This window comes from Labrus bergylta, chromosome 17 (assembly GCF_963930695.1).
Source record: "Labrus bergylta chromosome 17, fLabBer1.1, whole genome shotgun sequence".
Lineage (NCBI taxonomy): Eukaryota > Metazoa > Chordata > Actinopteri > Labriformes > Labridae > Labrus > Labrus bergylta.
The window spans coordinates 23,182,657-23,196,246 of record NC_089211.1 but is presented as its reverse complement, the minus strand read 5'-3'; the positions used below and the strand labels follow the sequence as shown (position 1 = coordinate 23,196,246).

At 41.2% G+C, this 13,590-nt stretch overlaps 1 protein-coding gene across 2 annotated transcripts in view; it reads left to right on the top strand.

The window, feature by feature from the left end:
* The window catches only part of pi4kaa (phosphatidylinositol 4-kinase, catalytic, alpha a), a 29,995-nt gene extending 16,529 nt beyond the window's left edge, over positions 1 to 13,466 (top strand). The window contains exons 35-54 of one of the 2 annotated variants that reach the window (XM_065965564.1): positions 19 to 126; positions 510 to 637; positions 2,350 to 2,505; positions 3,411 to 3,490; positions 3,587 to 3,786; positions 4,378 to 4,465; positions 4,576 to 4,743; positions 4,847 to 4,900; positions 5,045 to 5,165; positions 6,281 to 6,410; positions 6,501 to 6,571; positions 6,765 to 6,837; positions 6,933 to 7,113; positions 7,202 to 7,306; positions 7,860 to 7,985; positions 8,234 to 8,354; positions 8,542 to 8,701; positions 8,909 to 8,998; positions 9,368 to 9,451; positions 10,255 to 13,466. In XM_065965564.1, coding sequence (XP_065821636.1) covers positions 19 to 126; positions 510 to 637; positions 2,350 to 2,505; positions 3,411 to 3,490; positions 3,587 to 3,786; positions 4,378 to 4,465; positions 4,576 to 4,743; positions 4,847 to 4,900; positions 5,045 to 5,165; positions 6,281 to 6,410; positions 6,501 to 6,571; positions 6,765 to 6,837; positions 6,933 to 7,113; positions 7,202 to 7,306; positions 7,860 to 7,985; positions 8,234 to 8,354; positions 8,542 to 8,701; positions 8,909 to 8,998; positions 9,368 to 9,451; positions 10,255 to 10,306 — 2,296 coding nt within the window. In that variant the 3' untranslated portion in view covers positions 10,307 to 13,466. Of the gene's footprint in view, positions 1 to 18; positions 127 to 509; positions 731 to 2,349; positions 2,506 to 3,410; positions 3,491 to 3,586; positions 3,787 to 4,377; positions 4,466 to 4,575; positions 4,744 to 4,846; positions 4,901 to 5,044; positions 5,166 to 6,280; positions 6,411 to 6,500; positions 6,572 to 6,764; positions 6,838 to 6,932; positions 7,114 to 7,201; positions 7,307 to 7,859; positions 7,986 to 8,233; positions 8,355 to 8,541; positions 8,702 to 8,908; positions 8,999 to 9,367; positions 9,452 to 10,254 lie in introns of both variants that reach the window. The other variant, XM_065965563.1, reaches the window with a different exon arrangement.
* The last annotated feature ends 124 nt before the right edge of the window (positions 13,467 to 13,590 follow it).

Here is a 13,590-nt window from a genome sequence, read left to right as displayed (position 1 = left end):
CATGTGTCTGTGTTTCAGGCTGCTGACTCTGGGTCTGGCTCTGCTTCACTCGGACGTCCTAACGAACTCAACTGTAAGAAATGTGCTCAGAGAGAAGATCTATTCAACGGCCTTTGATTACTTCAGGTATCCACACACACACACACACACACACACACACACACACACACACACACACACACACACACACACACACACACACACACACACACACACTGCACCCTCAAGCTTAGTCAAATCACGATGCAAGAGCATTTAACTCTTATAATGTTTGACATATATATTTACACTGAATTGCATAATTGTTATTCTATAAAACATTAGAAAGGGTCTTCTCGTGTCTGGAGACTTTTGTTTCTCCCCTTACAAAGAATATCTGCATTTCCCAAAGCATTCAAAAAAACACTGATAGCACAACATATAAATCAAATCAAACCCTATTTTTTTAAAGCCACTGTGACTGTTGAATTGAAAAACTGTTCATCTTAACTCTCCTTCTGTGTCTCCAGCATGGCTCCAAAGTTTCCCACCCAGGGCGACAAAAGCCTCCGGGAGGACATCAGCATCATAATCCGCTTCTATGCCAGCATCCTGTCCGACAAGAAGTACCTGGCAGCGTGCCACTTGGTCCCACCGGGTGAGCTTGGTACAACCCCAGCCCCGAGCACGCTCTCTGCCGGGATATTTGGATCGCTTATCGTGTCCAGCACTTCTCCGATATCGCTATTAAGTAAGCCTAAAGCGGTGGAGCTCGGACTGCACTGCAGCAGGGGCATGCTTTTTCACGCGGGTCAAATTTGACGCTGTTTGTCCTCACTCAGCTGCAGATAGATCCAGGAATCTATCTAACATATATCTATATATATATACATTTTGAATAAATCTGTGTTTATATATAGATAAATGAAGCTTTCTATGTTTGAAAAGCATTCTTTTCTTGTTCCATCTCTGGGCCTCCTCTCAAAATGTCCATGCGTTATTTTGAAGCCTGGGTTGTCTGCTACATATTTTGGTGTCTGAAAGGGAATAGATTCAAAGTTTCAGAATTGCTCCAAGCGACCCCTTCAGGCTGTGAAATGGGCTTTGATGCATGCAAGGTGTCGGGATTCCCTTTTTCTGGAGAAGTAAGATTCTCGTTTTTGAAACCAGAAACTAAAGAACACGGGAGTTTCTGGTCTACCTCGCGCTTTCTCCGATTTGTTTTGTTTTTGTGATATTTTGTCTTTTAAAAACATTGTGTTGGATCCAAACTAACAGTTTTTTATTTTTAAAAAATCACAAAATAGCACAAAAAATTGTGAAATGGAGGCAGAGGTACACCAGTTTTCTCATGTTTTACAAAGTCAAATGACTGTTTTTGTCTATGGGGTTTGGTGGCATCGAAGTGATGGAGATAATGGCTGTGTCTGGTTTCAAAAAAGTATCTTACTCTTAAAAAGGAGCGACATTTCTTTAGGTAATAATTTGATATTGTTGTCCGACTCTCAAAATAAAAACCTGAGCCTATCAGTGGAGAGAGAACTTTCAGCACTCTGCCACAAAGGATTACATTGCAGCCATTACAGCCTGTTTCCTGGCTGCAGCTTGAAGCAATCTAAAGCAGCAATTCCAAGCTCAGATCCCAAAATGTGTAAAAAAAGAAAAAAAAAAAGAAAAGAAAAGTAGAGCCTAGGTTTAAAAATCAAATCTTCTCTTTCTCCTGCTGTCTTGTATTCTGCTCTTTAATCTTTTCAAATCTGTGTTCTATCCTTCATATGTAGCAGCTGTGAGGAAAAGCGCAAATTTGTCCGCCGCGTCAAGATGCATGACTATTCATCATCAGCCCACCAGTCTGCCCCTCTCCTCGCTCAACATGGCATCAAATCAAGAAACCCCCCCACCCAAAAAAATAAAAAATGAAAAGAAAAATGTTTTTTCTTCCAACCCAGAAAGTCCTCTCCTCTTCATCCCCGACGACCCCGAGAAAAAACATGGTGTCATTCTCATACACATCGAAGCGCTTCAGGTAGACGAGCCCTCAAACTGCTGATCCTGGATCTGATTAATTTGTCTCGAGCCTCGTGCGCATACACAAGACAAATTCATATCTGACCCAGAGTCAGTGGTTAGGGGCCGGTTTCTCCTGCATAAAAAAATCCTGCAGGATTTTTTCAGAAGCATGATCATCAGAACAGCAGAGGACTAACTGATCCCGCTCATCTCGCTCAAGAATATCCCTCATCATCGATCCATTTATCAATGTTCTTCACTGTTTACAAGTCCATATACTCATTTGTAATACTTTAATTCAACATGATTCGTATGTATCATCGTGCCATGGCTGTACTGAATGGATGTGTGTGTAAACAGATCATCAGGACCCGTCGTTGAACAGTCTGTCAGTGATGAACTCTGCAGACCTCAGGAGCAGCATCGACTCCAGCTCTCGCTCCCAGCAGAGCGGTCAGGGATGGATCAACACCTACCCGCTGTCCAGTGGCATGTCCACCACGTCCAAGAAGTCAGGTAAAGTGTGCATTCAGCTTTCATTAACAATATTCATACAGTGACAGTGTAAACCTTTCTTAATGCTCCCTGCGGTTGATTTTTAATATTCTAACCTGTGTGTTAATGCCAGGATGTGTTCCTACATGTGAGTCTCACTTATGTGTCTGATCTCAAAGTTTAACATATTCAGTGTTTTGCGACTTCTTCTGTGGCTGCACTTTAAACAAGTTTGCAGTTTAAACCTAGGCACTGATCTGAAGAATCAAAATTCTGAAGGTGGGAAAGGTTGCAGTACACTTAAGTTTTTAGCGAATGTGACTTTTATTCGATCATTGCATGAGACACTAGAGTCACAAAGAGTGATATTTATTTGCATGTTATTTTGAAATTTCACCCTTGGTGGAGCCTTGGCTTACAGTAGTTGGCCGTGTTCTGAGTTTAGTTTGAGTTTTTATCTTTAGTTTTTTTTTTTTATATTATAAGTTAAGAAGGAGTTTTTGTATTATAAATGTCTCAACATATCCAAATTGATGCAAATACAAATACAGCATTTCAACCAGAGCGTTACGTTGGATAAATCATTATTATATTTAAAAAACAAGTTGGAAGAATGGGAAAAATTATCAATAAAGTAGTTTGGGTTGAAACTAGCAGTTGTCAGTCTAATTCTCCACCATGGCTGCTTTTTGATTTGAAGTGCATGCTCAGATGTTTGTCTGCCCAAAGATAACGTTGACAGAGGGAAAGTAGTCTCCTTGGCTCGTGTTGGACCTCAAAGTAGAAAAACTAACTGGGCTGTTGTTAGAGGGGATAAGACACCAAAACACTGATGCAGACAAGAATATAAAATAATATAAAATAATCTGAGAACTTAAACAGACACGATAGTTTGACTTTTTTTTTTAACTTTCTTTTGCTCCCAGGAACATCCAAGAAGAGTAACAGAGGGACGCAGCTGCACAAATACTACATGAAACGTAGGACTCTGCTGCTGGCTTTATTGGTGAGAGCTGATTAATAAACCGTCAGTTTCTGGGTTTCCCCTAATTCTTAGCCATTCTTCATGCTTTTCTGTCTGCTCCTGTGTTTTTTCTCCCAGGCCAGTGAGATCGAACGCTTGACGACGTGGTACAACCCGCTGTCCACTCAGGAGCTGGCTATCGCTACGGAGCAGTCAGTGGAGACCAGCATCGCCAACTGGAGGTCCAAATACATCAGTCTGACCGAGAAGCAGTGGAAGGACAACGTCAACCTGGCCTGGGGCATCGCTCCATACCTGGCTATGCAGCTACCAACAAGGTACACGTCACAACAACACACTGGAATACCTCTGGAAGTGGGAGCACTTCTCTCGTCTTACTGACTCCTCACACCTACACATTCAAACACTGATGGTAGAGGCTGCTGAGTAAAGTGACCATCAGAATGATCTTATCCCATTCATACACATCTTGCAGGAGCAACTTGGGGTTAAGTGTCTTGAACGAGGACACAGAGGACATGTGCATAAATGATTAAAAAGACAGAATAATGACAATTAAAGGATCAAATCTTCTGTTCTATAAAAAGGTCCATAAGAAAATATGTAGACATACTGTATTAAAAACCAAAGGATCCTTCAGTAACCTGACTGCAGAGGGGATGAAGGATTTTAAATGAGGATTAGGCAAGGCAAGTTCAACAACAAGGCAATTCAAAGTGCTTCACACAAGACATTAAAAACATCATGACAGAGGAAAGAAAAGCAACATTAAAATAGAAAAATAGAAAAAATTAGTTTTACATGCAGGTAAAACAAACTGTTCCCTGCTTGGACTGTAGGTTACTTACCTGTTAATAGTTGATTTTTTTAGCATTCCTCATGTTTATGTTGGACTCCTTGGCTTCCAGGTTCAAGAACGACGCCATTGTTGCCGAAGTGACCCGCCTGGTGAGACTGGACCCTGGAGCTGTCAGTGACGTTCCCGAGGCCGTCAAGGTGAGGTCACCATCATCAGCTAGTGAGCTTCAGAAATCTGTTGTTTTGTTGCTTTTGAATCCTGTTTTTAAAAAATATGTATTTTCTTCTTTCCCTGATTCACCGCCTAGTTCCTGGTGACCTGGCACACGATCGATGCCGACTCTCCTGAGCTGAGTCACATCCTGTGCTGGGCTCCGGCAGACCCGCCCACCGGTCTGTCCTACTTCAGCAGCATGTACCCTCCTCATCCGCTCACTGCTCAGTACGGGGTCAAGGTGCTGCGCTCCTTCCCTCCTGTAAGTCACACGCACTCATAGATGTTTGCGTCTTTGCTTTTGCCCCTTAGAAAATTCAAGCTCTCCTAACTTTACCCTGTTTTTTTTTTCTTCCTGTTTTTAGGACGCCATCTTGTTCTACATTCCTCAGATTGTTCAGGCTCTCCGTTATGATAAGGTAAACATCCACCACTTTGAAGTCACTATTAATGTAGCTCGAAGAACGGTTACCAATCCGGAGAAGTGATGGTTGCTGACATCATCGTTTCATCATCATTAAAGAAGCAGCAGTGAGTAACTGTGACACTGTGTCCCGCTTCAGATGGGTTATGTGAGAGAGTACATCCTGTGGGCGGCCCAGAAGTCTCAGCTTCTCGCTCACCAGTTCATCTGGAACATGAAGACCAACATCTTCATGGACGAGGAAGCACACACCAAAGATCGTGAGTAGATACTTTTACATCACAGTGAATCATGATACTTAGAATATAAGACTGGTAGAGTAACAACTCGGCTGAGATCTTGCCTGGGTTTTTTGGAGTCTGTGTGGAACTGCTGCTTATTTGACATCCTTATTTTTGGAATCTCTTTTAAATCATTAAACCATTTTAACCAAATTAACCATTAGGATAGGATAGGATAATACTTTATTGATCCACAGAGGGGAAATTCGGGCGTTGCAGCAGCACAGACAAGTAAGGCCAAAATACAAAATACACATTAAACAGAATAGATTAGATAAGATGAATAGAAATAGGGGGTATATACAAGTACAAAATGAATGAGTGATGAAGTAAACTGCAGGGAATTGAGACAGTATGTGAAGAGAGTGGCAAGATATAATCCACTTTTGCACACTTTTGTAAATATTTTCATTGCATAGTGGTAGGCTGGCTAAAATATATCCCCCCCCCCCCCCATCACTGCTCTCTACGATTATGTCTGTTGTTTTCCCATTTTAGTTTTAGAGATAAATAGTTAATGTGCTTTTATATCACTTTTCTAGTCTTCTGACTACTCAAAGCACTTTTACACCACAGGTCACACCTACACATTCACACACTGATGGTAGAGGCTGCTGTGTAAAGTGACCAATCAATCCAATTCATACACATTCACAAGCTGCCGATGAAGCAGCGGGAGCAACTTGGGGTTAAGTGTCTTGCCTAAGGACACGTCTGACATGTAGCTGCAGGAGCTGGGGATCGAACTCCCAAGCTTCCGGTTTAAAGACGACCGACTCCACCACTGAGCCCCATGACCATGAGTAAAAAAAATATAAGACAGCAATTTGTTGCACCAATTTTTCATTAATTTCAAGTGCTCATTAATCATTTTAATATACAAAGTTCATGAACTTGCTTCATCTACTATCACTTTATTTCCTCTATCTCTGTTTTTCTGCCCACGCTGCGTAAGGTTAATGTGATGCTTTGCAAACGTGTCATTATGCCGATTTCCCCTAATGGGACGTATCAAGCTTAATTAAACCAGATAATTTGATGTAATAACATTTATCTCTGCCTCGCTAAACCTCATTATCTCGCTCTCGCTGCAGCTGACATCGGGGAGCTGCTGGAGCAGATGGTGGAGGAGATCACAGGCTCTCTGTCGGGTCCCGCCAAAGATTTCTACCAGAGAGAGTTCGACTTCTTCAACAAGATCACCAACGTGTCCGCCCTCATCAAGTAAACGCTTAATCATAAATCTGGAAATCTAAAATTATTAAACAAGGGGAACAAATGTGGTGTAATGTGATTTATGTGTGTTTTTTTCAGGCCGGTTCCAAAAGGAGAGGAGAGGAAACGAGCCTGTCTGAAAGCTCTGTCAGATATCAAAGTTCAGTCAGGTAATGCTTTAAGTCTTTGCTGTGCTGCACACTGGAAACTTGTGTCTCAGATGTTTGTGATCGCTTGAACAGTTCATCTGAAAAACATCGTGTCAGAGTGGAGATGCAAAAATCTGTTTCAGTACAACCGAAAAACTGTCAACGGAGTTTTCTGAGCGCAGCCTGAGGTTTGTCTGTTTGTGTGTTTTTCTAGGCTGTTACCTCCCGAGTAACCCTGAAGCCATCGTGCTGGACATCGACTACAAGTCTGGAACCCCCATGCAGAGGTAACAGATTTGATGCTTCAGATGCTTCAGGAAGAGATCCTGCGCCCTCTTGAAACATCTGTGTTCTGATTAGAGTTTGTTCCCTGTGGTCACAGTGCTGCCAAGGCGCCCTACCTGGCCAAGTTTAAGGTGAAGCGCTGCGGGGTGAGCGAGCTGGAGAGGGAGGGTCTCCGCGCCCCGTCGGACTCTCTGGAGGACGGAGAGGAGAACCCAGACGGATCGCGCAGGGTCTGCTGGCAGGCGGCCATCTTTAAAGTGGGAGACGACTGCAGACAGGTAGCTTTCCTCGTCCTTTATCCTCTCCGATTCTGTTCTGTGACGGATCAGAGATGAAGATTTGACTCTCTTGTCTCTGTGTCTCCAGGATATGCTCGCTCTGCAGATCATCGGCCTCTTTAAGAACATTTTCCAGCTGGTCGGCCTGGATCTGTTCGTCTTCCCCTACAGAGTGGTGGCTACTGCACCAGGGGTAAGACTCCATGTCCCATGAACCCCAAACAAATCATGAATTCTCTTATAAAGACTTCATTTAAAAAACGTTCTTATAGCCTGGATCTCTATTTTCAATCCATTGAATATGAATGTTGATGTTAACCGTAACAAATCTCAAATGTCAATCAGTGAATCTTTCTCCACTAAATTGAACTTTAACACTGAATTTTTGGATTATAATTTCATTTTTCACTTTTTTTGCATCTAACATGATTTTTAGATGTCTCAAAAAAGAGCAGAACTTGTTTTATTGAGTGTGTAGTTTTTACATTCTTCTATTTTACAAAATACCCACTGGAGTCCTGCATAACTAAGTGCAATATATTTATTCTATACCTGTCACCTGCAAATTAATTGTATATTATATACTGATATTAGGCATCTGCAGGCTTGCTCCAACAATATTTTGTTGTACTTGTACAGTGACAATAAAGATATCTTATCTTATCTTATAATCGTGCAGCCCTACTCTTAACATATAATTTAATTAGAATAATAAGACATGTGTTAACTGATCCTGTTTTCTTCAGTGTGGTGTGATCGAGTGCATCCCAGACTGCAAGTCCAGAGATCAGCTCGGCAGGCAGACCGACTTCGGGATGTACGATTACTTCCGTAACCAGTACGGAGACGAATCCACCCTCGCCTTCCAGAAGGTGAGGACGTTATGAAACTCTTTTGTGTTCCTAGTAACGATTATTTCTCAAACATCAAAAGAAGAGCAGGCATTTAAATGTTAGTGTTTGGAGATCAGCTTGTTTCAGCTGCCTCAAGTGGCCATTTAAGGAACTGCAGTTTTCTGTCTCTGTTTAAGCTTCATTTTTCATCCCCCCACATGTTGCTCTTTTTAAAAAAACACAAGAATGTTTCCAGAAGTTTCTCAGAGTCTCCTTCTGCCTTCTAGGCTCGGTATAACTTCATCCGCAGCATGGCCGCCTACAGCCTCCTGCTGTTCCTGCTGCAGATCAAAGACAGACACAACGGAAACATCATGCTGGACAGCAAGGGTCACCTCATCCACATAGGTGTGGCCTACACACACACACACACACACACACACACACACACACACACACACACACACACACACACACACACACACACACACACACACACACACACACACGCACACACACACAGCCTGAATGACCTCGGAGAAGTGTATTTATTCTCATGAGTGATGGTGGTTGTCTGCTGTGTTTTTGTCTGCAGACTTTGGCTTCATGTTCGAGAGCTCTCCTGGAGGAAACCTGGGCTGGGAGCCGGACATCAAGCTGACTGACGAGATGGTGATGATAATGGGAGGCAAGATGGAGGCCACGCCTTTCAAGTGGTTCATGGAGATGTGTGTCAGAGGATATCTGGCTGTACGGTAGGAACCTGCTAAAAAAAGAAAGAGGACTGCAGGCGGTTTAAAAACACAAAAAAAGCTATTTAAGATTGTTGAATGAGCTTAAAACATTTTTTTATGAAGATTTAAGTCTTTGGAAACGGCCTGTTATGTAACCTGAGAATGCTTTTGGTGTGTTTTTTTCACTCTCATGACGGCTGCTGTTTCTTTTTCTCTCTGAAAACAAAGACCCTACATGGATGCCGTGGTTTCTCTGGTGACCCTCATGCTGGACACTGGACTGCCGTGCTTCAGAGGACAAACCATCAAACTCCTCAAGTAAGTCACACAGATAAATGTCTAAGTAAGTCGGAGTAAAAATAAAGAGACTGCAGCAAACAGCCAATTTTGCCAAGTTCTGCTTCCTTTTCAGTTTGCATCTATCTATGTTAAAGATTTATTATCACATTTAGATTCTTATTTTACACTTAATCTCTATAAACTTAGAGCTGTAAGGTAATAATTATATCTTTCTGTATCTTGCGTTTGTGTATAAAAAGTAAACTCTTTGCTAATAAGCTGTAACTTCACAATGTTTGTGTTTGTCTGTGGTTGTTGTTTGAATCTTGATCTGCTGCCCCCTGATGGCCAGAAAACAGATGACTCACTTTGACAGGGGAATGTTTTGTTTTTGTTTTTTTCTGTCAGAGGACGCTTTAATCCTCAAATGAGCGAGAAAGAAGCTGCGGCGTTCATCATCAAAGTCATCCAAAGCTGCTTCCTCAGTAGCAGGTAAGAGAAGTCCCGCCTTTCTTTCTGCAGCTGATTCTCACTTAAAGGGACATTCCAGTTTGTTTTAAAACCTGGGTCATCTGAGGAAGTATAAGACGTGAAAATCCTGAAACGACTGATTTTGTCGATGGACAAAAAACACTTTTAGTTCACGTTAGAGTGAATACAACCATTTTGGAATCGGCCTTTTAAAGCAGATATCCCGGAGATATTCCAAAAGTGTTTAAAGACCTTTTCTGTAAAGATGCAAGAATATTGTAAAAATCAGGGCGCAGATGGCCTAGCGGTTAGGTCACGCCCAATGTATGGAGGCTGACGTCCTCCCAGCTGGCAGCCCAGGTTCAAGTCTGACCCGATTTCCTGCTCTATCCACTGTCCAGTCAAAATAAAGGATAAAAGCTCAAATAAAAAGTGACCCCCACGTGCCACCTCTGACATTTTACTGGCATTACGTTTCCTGTGGTAAACTTTAATACCAGCTGCAGAGCGGGGTGTGGTCAGCCCTGGCCGTAAAAAAAAAAGAAGCCTAGACAGTTTAAGAGGGGTGAGAGATGAAATGAAATAAAAAGAATATGGTTAAACCAGGGCTTAAAAATATAATTAATAAAAATACAAAGCTTTATTGTCATTATACTGATGTGCAAAACAACAACACAAAGAATTTACAATGACACTCCCTGAGTTCAACGATATGACTAATGGAAACAATTGAAACGTTAAAACAATAACTTCCTCTGTAACATGATAAAAACGGTCTCCACAGCGTTCCCACTAACACACTTTTATAAACTTGTTTTCAACAGGAGCAAAACGTACGACATGCTGCAGTATTACCAGAACCAAATCCCGTACTAAAAAAGTCTCCGACGGGACCTCCACTGAACGTCCAACATAATCGACTCGACACAAGCAATGCAACGCGTTACTTTGGATGATTTCAATCAACTGCTGGACTCCACAACAACAACAACAACAACAACAACAACAACAACATGGCACTTTGATCCAAATACTCTGATTTTATTCAGCATACTGTAAGTTGTGATTTTATAAGGAACACCTGAGTTCGTTTAAAGTAAAGATGGGTTTGTTTCCAGGAGATTTATCTGAATCACCCTGTAAGCGTTTTCTTCTCGATGCTGTTCTTTGTTATCCGGCAAACACTGAGCGGAGGACGATGGCCATAGAGGGAGCCATGTTGATAGTGTTTGTCAAGCAGCTGTTATCACCATTGTGTTTCTATGCTGTTATCCACTTTAATGCACTTTATAAATCCCAGTATTTCACTATCTATACCTGAAGAGCTTATACAGAGATTAATCATGACATTTAGATCTTTAGTAGAAAAATCAATCGATTAATAAACTATTCTTGATTCAGCGACAGATCAAACATTGATGCAGGAATCAATCAGCATTTACTCTTAACAGTATACTTTAGGAATGTAGGAGTATTTAGAGGATTGGACGTTAGCGTTCTGTAGAATTAAGTGTCAAATATTTACTGTCGACTCGCGTTCAGATCACAGCGGATCACTCTGTGGTTCGTGTTGATCTTGAAGAGTTATCTGTGAAGAACATATTTAGCAGAAACACGGATCAAATCCAGTCATGTCACACCTCCTCATTGTCAGCTTCAAACTTTAAATGGTGTTTTTGAGCACATTCTTTCCACTACAGGTTCGTATAGACCCCAAACCTGAACTCTAAAGAAACCACAAGAAGGTGGTGTAAATATTCAATTTCATCAAGTTTTTAAGAACTTAATTGTTTTATTTATGCGTCATCAAAAAGGAAAGAGTTGTATTGATACCTAAACTATTATTAGTCACTGATTTATTAGCAGTAAGGGTTAAAAAAAGTAGGCTTACACAAATTTTTCCTTTAATATTTTGGGAATGCCTCAATGAGAAGTCGTGAATTGGCATGGAAACATGTTGTCTGGAGTTTGAAGGTCTCTTCAGTGGGCATTACTTCGACACAGAGATACATGCCTCCATTTCAACATAGGTCCCACCTCTGAGAAGCCAAAAATCCAATCATAATTTAGGATTTCAGGGTATTCCCTGGGGTGGCCAATCAGATATCAGGGGCCCAGGCCACCCCTGATCTTCCCTCTGCACACGCCCCTGGTACAAAGCATTATGAAAATGAGAGGAGGACATTTTTCTCTTTGCATAGTGAGAATAAATTCAAAATATGAGAAAAAAATCTTCCTTTCTAATTAATTGTTTATTCATTTACCTGGCTCGAAAAACTGAAACCCTATCTGCAAAATTAAAAAAAAAAAGTATTTATTTTTTTATTATATATGTGTCAAGTGTGGCCCCGACTCTTCTGTACATGTCCGTGCATAAAACAGACTTAAAGGTCCCATATTCTGCTTTTTCTGGTTTTATCTGCTCTTTAGTGTGTTTTCCAAGTGTCCTGTGCATGTTTAGGAACATCTATGTGCAAAAATTCAAAGTCCGCAGAAACGCGGCTTCTCCTACGTCCTCCTGTTAGCTGTAGCATTAGCCGCATGTAACGCTCGGTTCTAGCCCCCCTCGATAAAAATGTGTCAGTGTGAGATCACAGATCTAAGCCCATTGGCTCGTTGTGGCAAGCCCTGCAGCTCATGTTGAAATGTCCGAGACGCGTTCTGAGCAACTGACCAATAACAACAGAGCGGATAGGCAGACCAATCAGAGCAGACTTGGCCCACGTGGGGTCTAACAGTGTGGGCTCAACAGAGTGTAGCTGACGGACTCAGAGCGTAGAGGGAGCAAGGAGGAGCAGTTCATGAAAACAGACACTTTTTTATAATTTTAGCTATTGTGAACGTACAAAAGTAGGAACATAGATTAAATATATGAACCCCAAAAAGGACAGAATATGGGATCTTTAACTCTTTATTTGATGAGTGAAAATGACAGAAAAACAAAACAGTAGCATTAAATATTATCATTAACAGTTATTGAGTTAAATATCAAAACTTCTCAGTGTAAGGCCTTAGATATTTCTTTAATAAAAGGAAAAACGCAGCACAAAATCTTACACCTACATTACCCATGATGCACCTTGATCCTCAACTGTTTACCAGGAGATGCAGGAGTATTTTGCATCCTCTGAGCAGTGCAAACATTAAATTCCTCGCTGAAGAAGAATGAAAAGCTGCCTGTGAGAATGGCTGCATGTCAATAAGTTCCTCTAGTGGAAAAAAACAAACAAAAAACGTATATTTTGTTTTGGAGGACCAGAAGCTCTACATCCCTGCATGACACATATTTCAGTCCTGTCTCATGTTACAGGTGTTCTCCATGTTTGCATTCCCTTTACAGTCTTTGTAACCCGTTTAGAAACATTCCTCTTTGAGTGTTTGAGATGTACCGAGACTCCTGGGTTTGGGTTTTTTGTCGGAGGACTGTGATGATGATGATGATGGTGAAACCTAAAAGCCATTTCTCCTACCCTCGGTAGAACCACAGCTGTAGTATTACTTGATAATTAAAAAAACCCTAACCTTATGCAATATATTCCTGTATATTAATGCTGTATTTGTGTGTTGTTGCTGTAAATCCTTCCATCAAAAAACATGTGTGTGTGTGTGAGAAGTGTTTCATGTCGCAGCTGCTGTCTTTAAATCACGTTAAGTATTTCCAGACGTGAAACTCCTTTTTAAATGGCTTCTGAACAGACTTGATCAATTCTTGATGAAAGCCATTTTTAATGTAGTGGATTTTATTTTGTTGCTGTCATTTTAAATCAGTTAGTCCATTGTAACCTGTGAACCAATCAGTGTGTGTGTGTGTGTGTGTGTGTGTGTGTGTGTGTGTGTGTGTGTGTGTGTGTGTGTGTGTGTGTGTGTGTGTGTGTGTGTGTGTGTGTGTGTGTGTGTGTGTGTGTGTGTGTGTGTGTGTGTGTGTGTGTGTGTGTGTGTGTAGACATCATTGCTGGTTCAGATTAAGATCACGTCTGTTATTCTGTGTGAAAACGTCTTATTTCCAGATTAAACGTGTGTACATTTCATCAGGAAACTGGAGTACTTGAAGTCATTTGTGTGTTTTTTCTTTGTTAAGCAGAAGAGCAGAAAAAATATGCATAATTAAAACTCATCACAAATTTGACTTTTATCGAACTGAACAAAAATGTTATCCTGCA